Below are 19640 nucleotides of genomic sequence, written 5' to 3'. Positions count from 1 at the left end.
AGGGGAGAGGGAAAGCAACTCCCAGGGCGACCCGTGCTGTTGTATAAAATGGCACAGGAAAGGGCTGTGGCTGAGGGGGGCAGCAGCAAACCACCCGCTCGCGGGTCCGCCACCGGGGACCCCAACGCCCCCGCGGGGCCGCCACCGGGGCCGTTGCTAGGGCGCGGCGGCCCGTTGCTAGGGCGCCATAGAGCCGCGGCCGTGCGCGCGGGCTAGAGCGGCACCCGGAAGCGGCTACTCTACCCGCCCCCGCTGTGTGTCCGGGAGCGGCGGGATGATGGCGGCGGGCGGCGCGGCGCGGGGCGGCGGGCGGCGCGGCCCCTGAGGCGGCCGCCATGTACTCGGCCGCCGCCGCCGCCTCGCCGCCCAGGCGCGACTTCATCTCGGTGACTCTGAGTCCCGAGGAGGCGGTGGGCGCCGGCGGCTACAACAACAGCAAGGCCTGGAGGCGGCGCTCGTGCTGGCGGGTGAGGGGGCCGCGCGGGGGCTGCGGGGGCTCTGAGAGGCGACCTGGGGCCGCTGCCTGTCGGCGGACCGCGGTTGCGGCGCGTCGCGGCCATGAGGGGCTGTCGAGCCCGAGGGGTCCGTGGCCAGGGGGTGCCGGTAGCTGGGGGGGAGGGAGCTGCACCCCTTCGTGGCAGCGTGAGAGGAGCCTCGGGCGGCGGGGGAGCCCCCGAGCTGCCGGGCCTCGGCATCTGGGGATCGTTCTGAGCTCAGGGAATGCCGGGGCTACTGCGGGGGTCACCCAGAGACGAGGCTGCCCCGCGCTGTGGGGAGGCTTCCCGGCCCCCTGTGAGGTCTCCAGGCTGTGGAGCGGCGGTGCCGTGGGGCTGGGGGCATCTGGCGATGGGGGCGCCCCGCGTTGGGGCCTCTGGGAGGTGTTGGGGCTGTGGGTCGATCTTGTCCTCGTCTGGCTTTGCGAGCCAAGCAGGGGAGAGCAGGGCGAGTGTTTGGGGAGGGGATCCGGCCCTTTACAGGCGAGGTGGGGAGGTGGATGGGAGGGAAGAGGAGAGATGCTTTTTTGGCCTTGGTGTCTTTGCTCCCTGTTTTGGCACTCGAAGGAGGAGCAATGTCCTGTGCTGTGGAGGAGTGAGGACAGTGGCTGCACTTCTGATGGGAAGAAGGCTGAGCGTCAGACAGGAGTTGCTAGCAGGGCTGTGTGGATGTGATCTGGTTTTCTGCTTGGGGGTGGGAGCAGCTGGAAAGCTTGGACAGGGATGGAAAACTGTGACCTCAGGTGAGGAGGTGACCCTGCACGCTGCTGCCAAAATGCCAAGAGCGGAGAGGGACAGCCACCTAGCAGAGGCCTGTGGTGCGATCAGGTTGCGAGTGTAGGAGCCCTTCAGGGATGCTAGACTGCAGCGCCTCCCTTATTTACAGTTTAAGGAAACACAGGTGCAGGGTACGGTTCACCCTTTTTTTGTCTGTGTTATCAGGCAGAGTACTGAGATGCTGGTGAATGCACTCACAGGGACATGTCTTTAGGATGCATAGGAATAACTGTAGAGTTAATGACTCTTCCTTTCTGCTCCAAGTAAGCTGAAAGCTGCAGGCTTTGCAAACATCCCTTTGAAACTGTGAGGTGGTTATGCTGTTGGCAGCACAGATAGAGTCAGAGGTGAAGGAGCAGGATCAGCACTTTGCTGCATGCAAGAGTGCCCGGGATTGCTGTGCACAACGTGCATCGTGGGGCTTCGCGAGGCGGCCGCGCTGCTGTCTCCTCGTGGAGATATTTGCAGTCTGTGGGTTTTATTAAGAATGCGAGAACTATAGGGAGTACTTAGGGGTATGGCAGCATGTAGGGAACTGGAGGGTGTCCCTGAGCATAGCTTCTGCACCAAAACCTCCCTTGCCATGTGCCAAAGCAAGGCTTTGGAAACTGGCTGCTGCACTGGGGTGCATGGATAGCATGTTAGTTAAGAAACTAACAATCTAGTAATAGAAAAGTTAGTTAAGATCAAAGTGGTAAAGCCTCCAGTGAGAAAATCTTATTTGTTACACTGACATAGCTTTTGGGGTCTGATTTTTGGAGGTTTTGTTGTAAATATCTGCTTCAATTTGAAAAAATACCAAGTTTTTGCCCAATACTGTTTTTTTGTCTTGTTCACACAGCAGTTGTGCTGTTGTTTATTTCATTTTCACCTTACTGTAGATTGGTGACCGTATTTGTGGTGGCAGACCCTAATTTCCTGGTATTTTCGTGAACGTTGCTTGTCAGAGGCAAAATGCCTACATTTTCTTGTCTAATTACCAGGGCTTAGCTTTATTTGGAGCCTTTCTTCTTGGCTGCAATATCATTTTCAGTTTTTTCTCCACTCTCTTTTGTTTCTCACTTTGTATATCTCTCTCGTAATATTTTGTTAACGACAACAGAGGAGTCTGATGTCTCATTTCGAGCTTTACTTCTGGGCAGATGTGCGGGTCAGCTGGCAAAAGGCCGTGGTGAAAATCTGTTCTAGATGATGCTCGTGCAGGGAGTCTCTGCACTGACAGCCTATAAGTTCTTGTAGTGAGTGGCTCTGATATTTCCCCTGGACTGTATGCCGGCCCGTTATATTGCTGTCCTGTCATCAAAAGAAAACAAACAATGGACTTCGGCGGTTGGAAAGATAGGGTAAAATCAGGTAGAACCAAGTTTTTATACCTTGCTCTGAATGGATGGGAGTGTTTTTTTTTTTTTTTTTCTCTGAATTTAGGGATTCTCTAATGTCATGCTAAATATTCTTGTTCATTTTCTTTCCCAAAGAAATGGAAGCAGCTGTCTCGACTCCAACGGAGTGTGATTCTCTTCCTGTTTGCCTTCCTGGCCGTCTGCGGAGTCATTTCGTATACAACTATGGGAGAGCCGTGGAAAAGTATGTGCTCTGTATGGCTCAGAATTACCTGAATGAGTTCTTATGTTTAAGAGACTGTTTTAATTTTCCTAGATAATTCTATCTTGCAGTGACAATGACTGGGTACATTTATTAAAGTGGAGTTGTGAAATAGTTTTATGTGGTGTTTCCTTGGTTATGCTTACTCAGGCATATTTTAATGTGCCTTTTAGTTCTTTATCGTGACTAGCAGCAACATTTTGATGATTCAGGTCTGGAGGCCATGAGTATGTTTTGATTATATTTGTGTGTACATTTTGGTAACCCAAATATACACACTGAAGATAAGATAATCCTCTGTTCAGCTTTTAAATTCCATGCTTTTCTGAAATATAAAGGCACATTTACCTACAGTATTATCTTGCTGCCTGAATTGAAAATCTGAAATGAAAAACATGCTCTGTTCAACAGTCTCTTTTTATATTCTGGAAGTCTTAACATTAGAAGACACTTTGTATCTAACAAGCAGGGCTTACGTAGCAATGTTTTGTGAATAGAAACATTTCTGGTGGTGCATAGATTATTTGAATGCATTCCTAGCTGGAGTCTAGATTGCTAATTCCCTGTGCTGAGTGATTTTTTTGTGTCTAGGTCTAACAAACAAATCACCAGATGATCAGAGAGCAGAGCCAGAAGTTCCTGGGCTAAAGTTGGCAAATCCAGCTGTTTTACCAGCACCTCGGAAAGCAGATGCCAACCTTGGAGACTACCCAGAGCTTTCACTTCAGGTACCATATGATGGAATGATCCTTATAAGCCTGCCAAAGAATTTGTGAAAGTTGCCAATAGCGCTTGGTTCCAGTGGTTGTCATGGAAAAAAGAAATTATAGCCTGCAATAAGATTTGCTCTGAATGGAGTGCTATCCTCTCAGGAAGAGCTTTGGTTATGGTATAGTATGTGTTGGCTTTAGGCCATACCCAATCTGAGTCTAAAGAGGGACTCTGTGTGGCTCTTGGGAATTCCTTTTTCTATCTGAAGAATTTCATCAATTTCTTTAATAGGAATGCTGCTGGATAACATAAGGGTGTAGAAGATGCTGCGTGGAAGTGGGAAGAGCAGGAATAGCAGTGGGAAATGCTTTTTCTAAATTGCCAATGTGCTGTGGAGCAGAGAACTTTTAAGTCATGTTGACCTGTTATTTGAGACTTCGCCTTCCTGATGTGATTTGTTTGACCTTTTAGTGCTGTAGAGTACTCCAGGCGTCAGCCTTGCAGTTGCAAGGAGCCTAAATGGAACGTGTGATTGAATGAGACATAGGATGTGATAAGTGTTGCACTGAATTCTTGCCAATTCTAATAAAAAAATACTGTACTTAGTAAAATGAAATCAAATATATTTATGCTCCTTTGACAATGTCTTATGGCAATTTCATTACTAGTAGACAGTGTGAATTAAAGATGATTTATCAATGTATATTTAACAACTGTGTAGCTTTACTGAAGCTTTAAAAAATCAAACAAGGTCTTCAGCACGTTTTTTTGTTTTTCTCACTTGTTTTCTCAGAAGCAGCCAAAGTTGCCTCATGTCCGTCGTGGTCCTCCTAATCTTCAGATCAAGCCACCACGGAGGGATGTGAGGCTCAAGACCCAACATGATACCAGCAAAGTTTTAGAGGAACCAGTCCAGACTGAAAAAGAAGAGAAGACAGAGAAATCTGTTATCAGGTAGAAATATTTCCAGCAAGTTACAGCTTTTCTCTTTTTTTTTTTTCTTCTTGTCAGCATCCCTTGGATGTTGCAGCAAAAATTGTAGGGTGTTTTTGTCTGTGTTGACTTTTTATTATTATTCTTTTCCCTCTATTTATGATTATTCCCTCTTGCCTGACATCTCTTGATATTGCTATGTTGATTTATTTTATTTGGGCAAATGTGTGGTTTTACTGTTTCTGTTATTTTTATTGTAGAATTCCAGGGAAGTTTTGGAGCCCTGCTTGACTCTGTGTTTCTAATAATTTATACACTGTTAGTACCATGCAGAATTTGCAGCGTGTGTTTCCACTTGTCTTCTGGAAAATGTGAACATACCAGTGTCAGTATACGGACACAGGGGGCTCTGCCCTGATCTGGGCTTGACACTCATAGCAGTGTCACAGAGTTGGGTAGCAGTACGATGGCAGTAAATGAAGCAAGCACAAGGAAAGCTGGCAGAAGCCATAGGTATGTGGCTGTGCAGATGGAGCTGTATAAGATATTCTTATCCATTTTTTTCATAAGGGATTAGTTGTACCAGCAAAGCATCTTCATACAGATTTTTGATATTGCTATATCAAGGGACCTATGGTGCTCTGACTATTGATACAAAGATACAATTCTCTAGGCTATTCCCGAGGGGAGTCCTTTGATTTTAAATAACTGAGGGAATGTAACTTTGCTGTAGAAAAGACTGCTAGAAATTCAGTAGAGATTCTTAAAGTATGAGGGCACTAGACTTCGTTTTCTGAATGTCTGTGTCCTTTTTCAGCACTGACGTGGCTCAGTTGATCATGGTGTCAGAGTTGTGTTTGCTTCAGCCTTTTGGCTATTAGGATTATCTGAATGCTCAAAATGGCTTGGAGAGCAGCGTTCCTGTGCCTCTGCTGATGCTGTTGCTGGTAGAGCAGAACAGGAGAACTTAGAAAAATGGTTATAGCACAGCAAAGACTTGTTACAAATTTTAAATGAGAGAGTAAGAAAAAGAAATGATTTGATTTATGGAAATCATAAGGCATGCTGATTGAAAACAGTATGAAACTTTAAGATTATTAAGGCCATGGTCCATTAGCAGTTATATCATGAACTCAAAGATAACGTTTTTATTTATTAAGAACGGTCAAGATGGTTTGATCTTGCTGTGAATGTGGCAGGAACTGAGGTTTATTTTAAAAGACTTTTTTTCCTTCAAAATAGTTTTAATAAAACTTCTTTCAGTAGTTTTGTGCTTCTGTATTTGTGGGAAAGGCTTGAGAAGTCCTTGATAATAAAGCGAATACTTTATACTCCATTGTGCTTATTCGTGAGTTCCTAATGATGTTCATTTGTACAGTGCTAATGGCTCCTGTGAACATTAAAGTTCTGAAATGAAACTAAACACTTCAAATGCAGCAATCTCAGGTGTTTGCATGTGTATTAAAATTTCTTTGTAAAATTCCAATGCCAAGATATTTAATAAAATCTCAAAAGCTGGAAGATGCATTCTTAACTGAGTGAAATTTCTCTGGTGCAAATGACAAATAGCTAGTGAGCAACACAGTTATTTTGATCTTTGATACAAAAATCTAACTCCTGTTTCATCAAATGTAGTGAAAATAGGGAATACACAGATAAGTTTTGTTCATTTGCACAATCTTGTGTAATCAAATGAAATTTTAATTTCAATTCCTTGTATTTGTAGTTGGAGAGGAGCAGTGATAGAACCTGACCAAAGCACCGAACCTCCTTCTAGCAAAATTAAGGAACCAGAAAAACCCTCATCTATGGAAGCTGAAAGCCAGAAAGAACCAGGCAAGTAGAACAAAGACACCTTTATATCTGTTGACTGTGATTGTCAAAGTTGTGCAATTCCTTTTCACCCCCTGCTCCCACACCTTTTTCTTTTTTTTTCCTCAGTTTATGGGGGAAAAATCTGATGAGAGAAGGACGTAGGAAGGAACAGTTCTATAAAACTGTTCCTATAGGAAGAGATTATTTATCTAGGACATCAAAACTCATCAGTGCCCTTGTTCTGCAGTGAATAAGGACACATTTGTTAATCGTGAGAATTTTGGTTGAATTCTAGTTTTGCTTCTCAATATGGAATAAGGAATATTCTGATGCCTGAGTGCAATTCATTTAACATGACTCTGCTTTTTTAAAGGTTATAAACTGCATTGAATGCAGCTCACTGCTACATTTCTCCTGTCTTAGAGTGTGTGTGTCTGCTTCTGAAAAGCATTTGGGGTGTCTTTTCTGAGGTGCTGCATAAAATGTATCTTCTTTATCAGGATTATAGCTACAAAGGGAGTGTTTCACTTGTATGAAAACGTATATGCATGTTCCCTCATGCTCTATATTTTTGCAGCAGCACTGTTTTCTCTGATATTTTGAAGCAAAGTGATCCCAAGTTCCCCTTGTTTGATTTGGGTCTTCTCTGTTGATTTTCTAGAATATAACTGCTTCATGTTTAGGAGTTTGTAGGTCTGTTCTCATTTTCATCTTTTGTCTTGTGAGTTTTGTATGCTTTCCCCTGCTTACATTTTTTGCTTAATTCAGTGAAGAGAAACCAGAGGAACGGGAGCTGAACATGTGCACTGTGTATTTTTGTTCTTTCTCTTTATGGAAGGTGTACACTCGCTTTGGGACATCTTGTTTGTATTTTTGCTTTCCTTAAACAATTAGAGTGACATTGAAAATAAATTCTAGTACCAAATCTTTGAAATCTGTCCCCTGGGAAGAAGCAGACATGCTCATCTCTTCTCCAGGAAAGAATAATTTAGCGAGAGAGGGCTTGAATCAAACAACTTCCTTTTCCTGCAGTGGTTTTACTTTCCCTGGATTGCAGAGCAAAAGACATTCTCTCTTTAAGTCAAACTATTTTTAAGGCTCATCAGGAAGCTGAAGAAGTTGTTTTTGCAGTCTCTGTCCTTGTCGAACTTGTTATTCTGCTTTCCAGGTTCACCTGAGGAAATTCTGGCATGATAAATGCAGACACTGGAATACAGTGTGATGTATTCCACTTGTGTTAGCAAAATATAAATGACATTAGTTACATTGCTTGACATCTTCCACTCTGAAGTTCCTTCTTCATTAGCTTGTAATTTTGCCAAACCTCAGCTAAGGGGATTGTTAATTTGCATGCTGGATGTTACCTGAGCTCAAATTTTATAATAAATTGCAAACATAAATTTCAACCATTTTTGGTAGTAGAACAATGGAAAAACACATGGCTTTACCCAAGACAGAAAAGTCACTTTTTCCATTCTTTTTAAATGAAAAACTGAAGAGAAAACATTTTACGAAGAGAAAATGCTTTATGCAGCTGACTTAATCTAACAGAAGGGAATGAATAAGGCATTGAAGATAAAGGAAAAAAAATGATATATAGTGAATTAGATGAGGACTATATTTTAAGCACATATATACAACAGCTGAATTACAGTTGATAAGGTAATCTTAATTGTGGTTTTTCCTGACTTTCAGGTATTTGAGCTATAGTAATTTCATCTAGTAAGTATGCACAGGATAATTTGAGTGTTGTATTTGAAGAAATCACCCTTATTTTGTCAGGGAGAGATCTCTGCTTCCATTTGGCTGAACTGCTGACTGGGGTACTGAGAAAAATCACCCAATGATGGGTTTTCCTTTACACCAATCACTTAAATTAAGAGGAGGAAAAAAAAAAAGACTATTTGAGATAGAATTCAGCAAAATGGTGTTTGGGATGGCTGTGTAACTCCACTGCAGGGATCTTGAGCCAGGTGCTGTTTTTCCTTTTGCAGTGCCCATAAATGAGCGTCAGATGGCTGTGATCGAAGCATTCCGCCATGCCTGGAAAGGATATAAGGATTTTGCCTGGGGACATGATGAACTGAAGCCTTTATCCAAATCTTACAGTGAGTGGTTTGGACTCGGCCTTACTCTGATCGATGCTTTAGATACCATGTGGATATTAGGCTTAAAAGAAGGTAACTTTTTTTTGTTCTGTTTTTAAATTTCATTTATTTATTTTTTCCTTTCTCTCAAATAATTCCTTATTATCTGTTCAGGCAGGATGTTTGGACCTCTTTGAAGAGAACAGGGATTACATGTTGGTGATGAATTTAGTTTTCCTATGACAGCAAATATGTACTGTATATAAAAGAATCCAAACATGCTCAAGGGTACTTTTGCTCTTGGATAAGAGTTTGAGCCACAAAGAAAATATGTATAAGTGTGGATATCTCTGCTAGAAATGGAGGTGTGGACTAGCAGGCCACCTGAATTTGTTTTTGTCCTGAATCCCTGGAGTCCTTTGTGGCGTTATACAGCCACCATAGGCTCTTTACCAATCACCTTTTTATTGTTAGCCTGAACTCCCATGCTTTTGTTTTATGACATCTAAGAACAATATTCACCTTATAGATTTAAGAGATTGGCTCCTCTAAGGAGTCAGTGAAGGGAGAAGGGGAGTTTCAGTACTTCCTTCCTGAACTATTGTACTGCGAGTATTTTCTCACATTTTGTTCTGAAGGTGACTGTGCTTTGAGAAGGCTTTTAAACAGATTTTAAAAACTAGGCCAAAAATTCTGCAATTCTCTTGCAGTCAACTAGCTTAAATAATCTTCCAGAAGGGTTCCTCCTCTCCTTTTTTTTTTTCTCTCCAAGCAGTATTTAAAATTTTCTGGAGTTGGGTCTGTCTAACCTTGGTAGACAGCCCCTTAGTGTCATTTTAGAAAGGATGCATCTCTTTTCTGTCAAGAGCGAAAGATCAGAGCTGCAAGGAAGGACACACTGAACAGTAGAAGTTTTTCCCATTTCTTTCTTTTTTTTTAACCTTTGAAGTTTGTGTTCAGGTAAAATATTAAATCAAACGGATTGCATTGCCTGCATCACCAGCTCTAGGCTTAAGCAGACTATCTTGAAGTGACATCAAGTTGACAGGGTGCTGCTTTTCTAATAAAAAATTAATTACGAACTGTATAGAGCTTTTAAAATAAATTATTAGTGATTTAGATGTGTTAAGAATGGATTCTGTTGAAAGCTTTTTCATATTTTACAGCAGTTCTCCATTTAGTGATTGCTTTTGAAAGCTCTTGGGGTTTTTTCTGAATAACAGATGCTGTATAAATGGAAGCCGTGTTTGAGGTTGCTGATCTTTCTTACAAGCTGGTGCATGCTAGACCTCTTGTGAAAGAGGACCTTGTGTTTTTCTGTCATACACATTGCTTCTAGATAGTGATAAAGTCTAGCAACACAGATTTTCTCCTGTGGTTTCTCCTGTGGTTTGTCTCAGTAGACTTATCATATTTACCCAACATCTAAGAAAACCCAGAATTTACAAAGCTGTGTAAATATTCCAGGCTGGGTGGTGTAGTTAAAACAGTCTGTTCAATTTAGGATGAGCTATCACAGGTTTTATTCTTAAAACACCCTACATGGGCATTCCAGTCTTTTCCTTGTGGGGATGTGGAAGCATCCCCTCACTGACAGTTAGTTTCCTGGGCAATATCTTGTATTTCTGTGAAACTGGTTGTTCTTCCTTGACCACTTGCAAGGGCCTTTCTTTCTGGCAGGCATGACACAGTCTGAAGTACCTGCTTAGCCCTCAGTGGTAGAGGCATCCGCTAACACACCAGAGCCTGTGAAAAGGCAGTTGCTGAGGGATGCTGCTTGCTGGCTAATCCAAAGTGTGTTTTCTTTTTTTTTAAATTATTATTATTTTTTTCGTCCCTATGCCTTTTCAACTTTCTAGTTGCGTGTTAAAATAACATTTCTGTATCGGGGGGGGAAAAATTGCAGACTGTCTTAGACACCATGTGGATTTGATGCTTCTGAATTTTATGGGTTAAGTGCTGAAGTAGGAGGCAGGCTCTCCAGAGCACTGCTAGGCTAGAGATGGCAATGGATGTTAATTCAAAATATTATTTGTAATGATGACAGATAACAGCTTTGATTTAAAAAAAAACCTGAATTTTAAGGATCAAAAATATTTTGTTCAAGTGTAACTTTCTGTCTAGTTAAATGGATAGATATGAAAGATCTCCATGGCTGGATGATTTTAATAAAGAATGATTTATTTAAAACTGTTAGCTTACCATTTTGCTTTGTGTTTTTTTTCTGTATGCATCTGTGTTGCACACCAAATAAGAATGAAGAATTTTCCCTGCATGTGCTCATCATTTTATTTTTCTGCTTAAAATGATGACCACTTATATAGATATAAGGAACTACTTTGGATATATAGAATAGTAATGTGTCTACCTGGTGGTTGGAACATGCTGGAAGTTCATCATAGATCCTCCTTTTATGTCTTGTAGAGTTTGAAGAAGCAAGAAAATGGGTAGCAGAGGACTTAGTATTTGATAAAAACGTGGATGTGAACCTCTTTGAGAGCACTATTCGTATCCTGGGGGGCTTGCTCAGCACCTACCATCTCTCTGGAGATAGCCTCTTCCTGGAAAAAGCAGTAAGGACTTTGTGTCTCACAATCCGAATTGGAATATGTAGCTTATGTTGTGCAAAGATTCATCAGAAAATTAAATGTTACATTTTTTTGGTCTGTATTTTATCCTTGCATCTTAACAGCTATCAGCCACCTACTTAAGTTAGTGTTCATCTGAGTGAGGATTCAATGATTTCAGAATTAAATCATGTGGTATAGAGCTTGTAGAAACACCTAAGCTATATGATATGGGGAACAAGGTGAAAACTCTGAAGTTCTTAACTGCGAATGCATCCACAATCCTTTTTAATTTTTCACATCCTTGCGCAGTCTAAAAATAAGCTTTTTTTTCTTTTCTTTTTCTTTCCTCCTGCCTGCTAGTTGAAAGAACATGTAAAGATATGTTTCTGTCCTGTGCTCTTGGGTTTTCTTTAGAAGGACATTGGGAACAGGCTTATGCCAGCGTTCAACACACCCTCCAAGGTACCTTACTCCGATGTCAACATTGGCCGAGGCACCGCGCATCCGCCACGGTGGACGTCTGACAGCACCGTGGCAGAGGTGACCAGCATTCAGCTGGAGTTCAGGGAGCTTTCTCGGCTCACTGGCGATGAGAAATTCCAGGTATGGGAGAACTGGTCGAAACTCCCCTCCCGCCCCATTTACAGTACAGCCTTTATTGCCATGGTCAGTGTTAACCCTTAATGTTACTGAATGAGCTGGCAAACTCTAGAGGAAGAAAAGTATAGAAAAAAAGTCATAGATGCCCTGTTGCACATATTAAGAATGATGTTGCCCTGCTTGAACCCTCCAAGGAACTTAACTAAAATGTAAAATCAGTAAATCTGAGCCTTATAGAAGGTTCCTTTATAAGGGAAAGTTAATTGAAACAAGAGTATTTCCACAGAACAATAATTTCTACTGCCCTTTTCATTTAGCAATGTTTTTCTTTGCTGTTTTAAAGTGCACAAATGTCTCGGAGCACTTAAATGTACCCAGATCATTGTATTTTGAGTATCAGAAAATCTGAAAGCTTGCATTTAACATATTGTATGAGTTAAACTTAATATCCCTTATGCTAATATGAGGAAGAAAAGTTGTCATTTTTGTGCATTATTTATATGTGTAATTTACATTCACTATTGTTTTTTCCTCACAGAAAGCTGTAGATGATGTAATGAAGCATGTTCACACCCTCTCAGGAAAAAATGACGGACTAGTGCCTATGTTTATAAACACCAACAGTGGGCAGTTCACTCACCTGGGTGTCTATACTCTGGGAGCCAGAGCTGACAGCTACTATGAATATTTGCTCAAGCAGTGGATTCAGGGTGGGAAAAAAGAAAATGAGTAAGTGCTTTCCACTTTTCTTTAGAATGTGAGAATGGTACAAGCCAGAAAACTTTCTGTTGCAGCTTATTTTTTAAGTAGCAAACTATGTACCCAACAGTCCACTAAAGGTACTGCTGAGTGTTTAACAGCAAGCTGGGTCAAAAAGATAATCTGTGGTAATTTGATGCAAGAGCACCAAGCTTGGTTTCAAAACCTCTCAGAAAGCTTCTCTTCTTTAGTTCTTCAGTGCGTTACGTGTAAGGAGAGTTGCAAGCAGATGAAGAGAAGTTAGTCCTTGCAGTACGTGTGGAACATGCATACACAGCCTGTAGATACTTTGTTCCACCAGCCGTGTCTAATTCCACCCTAACTCATCTCAAACCTGCTAGGTGTTTGAGGTGGGTGAGTGGTCATGTTGCTTCTATTAGAAGAAGTCTCTAAGTAAGATATTTATGCAAGCTTTGCTTTAGATTTCTTATCCACAGATATCAGAGAAACATAAGTAGAGGGCAGACTTGGATTGATCAGGGGAATTAGAGTTGTTCAGTAGTGGGGGAGGAAGATTTCCTTCAAAATGAGAGGAAAAACCCAACTAGTTTTCATTGTTATTTACTGATTTTGCTGGACTTGTTTTCTGCTGGGGGATTTAATGCACATGGACATCAACATCCTCTCTGAGGTTTTTCATTATATCAGCAGATGCATCTCTGTAGAGCTGGTTTGTATCACTGCTTTTTCCCTGCTGTACTGTGACTGTAAGCTGAGAACAGTTGTTTCTGGGACCATGAATCATGGCTTTTTGTCAGCATTAAATGGACTTATTCACCAGGGTTTTCTTGTACCACAATACTTGCGTGGTAGCGGGTGTATTTCAGCTAACTGGGATTGATTTTAATTCACAGGCTGTTGGAAGACTATGTGAGAGCCATAGAAGGAGTGAAAAAGCATCTTCTTCAGAGATCTCAACCTAAGAAGCTTACCTTTGTAGGAGAGCTTGCTCATGGCCATTTCAGTGCCAAGATGGTAAGCAGCACACTGGCGTTATTTAAAATAAATAAGTAATAAGACATTCCTCACACCCACCCCTGATCCAACTCTTGGCAGCTGTCACTCTCTGAGCAAAGACATGTTCTCTGGGCATGTGAGTCGAGGCCTTTGATGTGCTGCTGGAATGCGAGTAGCAACAGCTTCTGACTGCACAAACATGTGTTGTACCAAGGAGAAACTGAAGGGCACGTGGAGGAGGAGGAGGATTATGGCAGGTCTGAGGGGCTGGCATCGTCCTCTTCTAAAAGAAAAGCAGGACTATAGCCAGTATAATGCCACCCCAGAGTAACTGGTTTGCAGATAGCCATCACTTGTGCAGGACAAGGGCTTTGACTTATGTTTCCTTCTCTGAGTCACTCTAGAAATTCCAGTTACGTTCCTGCAGTAGTGAGCTTTTTGATACTGACGTTGGGGTTTTATTTATTTTTGTTGTTGTTGTTTTTCTTTCTAGTCGTAGAGTTGCTGCATTTGAAACAGATGAGGCAGTGCCTATTTTATTCATTTGTGTTTTCCATAAATCCAAATATCTTGTGGCTTTCACACCTGCCTTTTCAGATTTACCTTCAAAAGGGCAGGTGATATAACATTGCATTTAAAAAAAAAAAAAAAAAAAGAGAGAGAGAGAGAATTTTGGATGGTAGTGTCCATTTGGGTCATTTGATTCTTTTCCTCTATTTAGGATTAATGGATGAAATACCATGCTGTTGGCTATAGGGAAAACTTTTCACCTTAACTTTTGGTAACTTTTGGTCTTCCTCTTTACATTCATTTTCTTTGACTCATCTGGTGTCTGGATTTTATGTGTTTACCAAACGTTCAGTTCTGTTCTTTAGCACGTGCTCCTAACATCAGACTTTCCCAAACTCTCATAGTGCTTTTAGTGAGGCCAGAGTCTGGGTTTTGGTTAGAGGGAGCTCCCCCACCTCAAAATGTGACAAGATTTAAGTCATTTAGAATTCCCTGGCTTGACTCTAGGTGCCTGCATGGGTGAATACGCTTGCCTTTGTCCCAGGCAGCTACTGATTCGGTGCTTCATCGATTATCTTTGCCTAAAGGACTTTCAGGTATCTTAGAATGTTTGTCTAGTATATTTATATTGACTGTCACCCTCTTCAAGCATCTCCTATAGGACTGGACAGGGCAGTAAGAGTTTAACACAGGTCCTGTCCATGTACTGGAGCTTTTTCACTGTATTTTTGATTGATGAGCTGAGTTTTTATTTTATATGTTAAGAGTTACTAAAAATCCCATATATGATGCTACCAAGTAATTCCTGTGTTCAGCAGGTGTGGGTTAGCCCCTGAAAGTGTAGAACCAATCCTGCATTGCAAACTGAAGATAAATGCAGGTGGGCTTTTGGCATTTTATATAATGCTGTTCTCAAAGATATTGAATTCTTCTTGGAAATGTGACTAAATTCTTCTTGGTTGTTTATAGATACTGCACAGTTCTTCTGGTAATACCATACCCCATGCCCTTTGAACACAGTTTTTTATGCCATCTAGAAGCTAAGAAAGAAACGTCCCTGGAGTGTTTCTGTTGCTGCTGCTTTGTTTTGGGAGAGCAAGCATGAATACCGTGCAACGTTTCACCCTCAGATACCTCTTTCCTACCTCACTGATTGAGGAGAAGGAATAATAGCTTTTTGTTATCCCAAACAAGTCACCAGAAAGGGGCAAGCTTTCAGGCAGAAATAGGCTTGGAAGCTTGTCATTGTTTTGAAGTTGTATCAGTGGGTGAAATAAAAACTGTTTCTTCAAATACTGTCTGTCTTTCATTACTCTCTGAGACCATTGTTTTAGCATTACTGTAAATCTGTGGACCTTTTCCCTTCATTTTCTGTGGTTAACTCTGATCTCTCTGTCTCACCCCACTTTTTGTTTTAAAATATTGACACTTCAGAAATAGACTTCTTATGTCACAGAGTTGTTTAAACTTTTCCTATCGTTTTCTTTTCTGCTTGTTCTGGGTGTCATGGCTTAAGTACTCTGGATCACTAAAGGTTTTTTCTCAGCACAGATATTTTTCTAGGAATGGCCAGTCTTTGAAATCTGCTAGGATCTGTTTTGAATGCTGTCTCAAATTATTTGTGTTTTACAAACTATTTTTACAGTAGTATTTGTATTTTCTAACTTTTCTTTCTGTTTTTTATGTTCAGATGATGATAAGCTTGTCCCCTAGTGGTCTGTATTGAGAAACCTTAAGGTGATAGATATATATTTAATGAAATATCATTGAAAGAACAGTTTTGAAAGAACAGTTTTGGAAAACAAGATTTTCTCTACCCCAGCCTCAAAACTTTCTTCTTTCAATAATGTGTCACAGTTATAAAAAAGAAAGCAGGGTCTTGTACCTTCTCCAAGTGCCCGTAGTAATGCTGCCTGCATTGCATCTGTTTCTTTAAAATTTACCCTTGAGGTATTGGTACCCAAAATGTAGAGAGAGTAGAGAGACATGTTCTGTGTTCTAAGATTATAATGTTCATTTTACTTAGTTGATTTGCTTCTCTTTTTCAGTATCAGTTGTCTTGTCTTGCAGGACCATTTGGTTTGCTTTTTGCCCGGCACTTTGGCACTGGGAGCTCACAATGGATTGACGGCCGATCACATGAAACTGGCTGAAGCCTTGATAGAAACCTGTCACCAGATGTATGTGCAGGTTGAGACCGGCCTGAGCCCCGAGATCGTGCACTTCAACCTTCATGCACAAAAGGGCCACAAAGATGTTGAAATCAAGGTGAACAGCTAGTGACTTGGACTGTAATTTGATGTCTGTTTGTGTTGCGTTGGTTCTGTACTTTATTCAGCTGTTCAAACGCTCAGTGATGCTCTCCATTCTCATTGAGCAGCTTTGCAGATGTACCTTAATGCGCATAACAAATCATTTGGGGTATATGGAGGTGGGCAGTACCAATCTGATCACACCATCTTTCTCGCTGTGTGTGTTGAAGAAAACTTTACATCCGAATTATCTGTGTCTTTATTTATTTTGTTTTTCTCCTGCTCCTGCAGCCTGCAGACAGGCATAACTTGCTGCGACCAGAAACTGTGGAAAGCCTTTTCTATATGTACAGATTCACCGGAGATAAGAAATACCAAGACTGGGGCTGGGAAATCTTGCAAAACTTCAATAAGTATACACGGGTAAGATCAGCCTGTAATGATCTAACTTTTTCAATGCTATTTTCTTCTCTCAATCTCACTTGAGCTTCTCAAACTTCTGTTTTCAAGAGTCATCAAATAACCTGTGGGGAGAATCTTAAGAAGCAAAACCCATCAGTTCATGTAGTGTCTTAAAGTTTATCCTGCTCTAAAAGCTTAATACATTAAGGATACCCCCTCTAGAAAACATTTAAAAAAAAAAGCCAAAAATAACATTAATACTTCAATAAGTCTAGAGGGGTTTTTTTGTATTCATTCTGAATACTGTAATCATGGTGAGATCTCTCACCATGTGCTGTAAAAGTGTGGTCCAGGTTGCTGGTGGTCATTAAATATCCACAGTGTGTTCTTAAAAGAATAGGTTTGGTAGTGTGACTAACTGTAATCTAGAAGTTATAGTGTTTGCTTCTGGTATATTTTCCCAGAAATTTCTGTGGGTTTTTATTTGTAATACTTATACATTAAGCATAAATGGACATTTTGCTTCATTTTATTCTAGTGCTTTGTATGGCAATGTGTTTTAGTGTACTATGTTTTTCATAACTGAAGTTTTAAATATAAGTGGAAAATAAGTACTTAGTAGATTAAGTAATTCCGCTTCTTGCTACTTGCTTTCACTTGTTAATGAACATTTAGTTGCTCTTGAAGATAATAATTTCTTTTAGGTTATAGATACATACAGAATTTTTGCTTCTTCACACAGGTTCCTGCAGGCGGTTATACTTCCATTAACAACGTCCAGAACCCCAGTAATCCAGAGCCACGAGATAAGATGGAGAGCTTCTTCCTTGGGGAAACACTCAAATACATGTTTTTGCTGTTTTCAGATGACATAGACTTAATCAACCTTGACAAATATGTATTTAACACAGAAGCTCATCCGCTCCCAATTTGGATGCCAGCATAGACATAGTGTCAGTAGACCTTCCAGTGGTGGCGTATTTATCTCCAAGTCACTTTAATTTTCAGGGTTTGAAGAGAGATGCTGTATTTGCACCTTTCTTGGTTTAAAATGAACGAACAAAACCTTTGGGAAAGCATCTCTGGTTTAGAGAAGTTTTGTCAGTCTTAAATCTATCCTCTGATCTCTAGTTCAGGGATGGACAAGCTGTGCCATGCTAAGCTGCTTTGCCTGGTATTGATTATTAGAGAAGAGAATAATTGTGATGTGGACCATGGAATTCACTGGGCTCTGGTGAACCAGAACTCACTAGTCAGTCTTACTAAATGATAATTAAGTATCAGGAATGCAGCAAGCTGTCTTAGAGCACAGGGTTGTTGCTGAAGAGAAGGAATAAACCAAAAGATTTCTAGTTTATTCTGGCCATGCTGAAACACTTAGGTTTATGGCACCGTTTCTTCGTAAGAACCTGTTTCAGATGGTAAGTGGAACAACCAGCGAACTGTACAATTGTCCCAGGTAAAAGCAAGGTGTCAGTGTTGTTACTGATGCTCTGATCTCATTCCAGACTGTTGAGCTATGCTGCGTTACACTAGCAGAAGAAAGCTGCAGCAGAGCACCAGTTGTACAGTATCTTAATTTTCTAGAGCACTTTGAACAATCTGTTCAAGCTGTGGCTGAAACGAATGGTGGAAAGCCGAGTAGAAAACTTGCTGCTGGTTTGGCTCAAAGTGGTATATAATTTTGTAGAGGTATTGCTGTTTTTTTTTTAACTTATCTGCAGGAATGCAGGAGACAATGTGAAACAAGTGAAACTACACATATGTTTTATATATGATTTGCATCAGTTAGACTCAGGTATTCTGACTGAAAGCTGCTTAGTGAGGTTGGGCACTTGTGAGCACACTAGATATGGTTCCAGCTCAACCTCCTTCCATCCCTTCCTGTCCAGATCTTGCATATTAAAGTCTTGCTGGCTCAAAACAAGCTTAAAATTGTACAGCAAAACTCATGTCATGCTTTTTTCTTTCTTGAGTGAGGAGAAATTTGCATTTCTTCTTACTTTTTCTTAGCACTACCTTGGGTGGAAGTATTTTCATCAGTAGTATTAAAAGCAGACAGAGTAAATACATTATGGCAGTTCCTAGTCCCAGTAGATCTATTGAAGTCTGTTTAGTTGTTTGACTGAAAGACTTTTACCAGAGCACTGGGGTCTTTCGTTTTCACATATGCGAATAGGTTTTAAACCATCGATTTTGAAATTAGCTTTCTAAAGTGCTTTTCCTTTTGGTTTTGTAGCTACTTGGACCTCTTCATATTCAGAAATAAGTTCTACAAAATGTGCTTTATTTTCCATATTTTTAAAGAGGTGGTTCTCGCCAAAATGCCCTTCCACCTCATATTCCTTCCTCCATGGGGAGTCATGTGCAGGTGCGTGGCAGTGAGAGTGAACTGCAGTCCCTCCTAAATCTGGATCCGCAAAACAGAAATAATAAAAATCTGACTGTAACAATTTTCCAATTGGTGTGGGGGTTGTGTGTGATTTACAGTACCTGTAACCTTTGTTTTGTTAAATAAGCTACATCTTAATTTATGTTGATCAGCCCTGTTTGCTGGATTTGGAAGTTACCCTTTGGACCACTGTTTAAGTCTTTAAAGGAATAGTTGTCATTCCATTTACCAATGATGTCTCATAGAAATTGAGTATTTTTAGACCCTATTTAAATTTACCATTTTTCGCAATTGAAGGGACCCTGGGTTTTGCCGAGCGCTCATGTTCCTGCAGCTCAAACACCACAAGTAACCCTGCAAATAGCTGAGGTTTCTCACTTAAGTGAGCAGAGGAATACAGCAGTTGCAGCTTGAGCAACTCAGTTATTATCAAGTCACACTTTTGTTTTCTTTGATGTAAAGAAGGAAAATACCATTGAAACATAAGAAAGCACTGAAGCTGTTTCCCCCTAACTCTGTGGAGCAGGTCAGGGTTACTGAGGAGTTATAAGATGATGGATTAAAAAGAGAGGTTATAGCTGTGGGAATCACCTCAGTGAGAATGCTTTGGAAGTAAGAAATGAGCAATCGATCCATCTGTGAATGAAGAAAAGGGAAGAATAAACCTGCACTTTCCAAATGCATCTGTGTCTTACCTGAGTCTGCTGCTCTGATTTTTTTCTCTAATTCATCCTAGAAAACTGAATTCTCTTTGCCAAACACAGCTTTAATTCCCTCAC

General features: G+C 40.9%; 1 protein-coding gene across 1 annotated transcript; it reads left to right on the top strand.

Annotated features, from left to right (window-relative positions):
- Positions 1-296: 296 nt before the first annotated feature.
- Positions 297-18140, top strand: MAN1B1 (mannosidase alpha class 1B member 1). The gene is made up of 13 exons (XM_088527989.1): positions 297-467; positions 2747-2855; positions 3465-3601; positions 4378-4538; positions 6244-6353; positions 8327-8512; positions 10844-10992; positions 11404-11592; positions 12128-12318; positions 13203-13323; positions 15886-16083; positions 16359-16490; positions 17212-18140. Exons 1-13 carry the CDS (start codon positions 336-338, stop codon positions 17413-17415), a joined length of 2019 nt encoding a protein of 672 aa, XP_088384115.1. The 5' UTR covers positions 297-335; the 3' UTR covers positions 17416-18140.
- The last annotated feature ends 1500 nt before the right edge of the window (positions 18141-19640 follow it).

The sequence above is a fragment of the Tinamus guttatus genome, unplaced genomic scaffold, assembly GCF_059628265.1.
Source record: "Tinamus guttatus ecotype Peru unplaced genomic scaffold, ASM5962826v1 Tinamus_guttatus_pri_ptg000297l, whole genome shotgun sequence".
NCBI classification, from domain to species: domain Eukaryota; kingdom Metazoa; phylum Chordata; class Aves; order Tinamiformes; family Tinamidae; genus Tinamus; species Tinamus guttatus.
The sequence above is the reverse complement of the archived record's forward strand: the minus strand, read 5'-3'. Positions and strand labels throughout refer to the sequence as shown.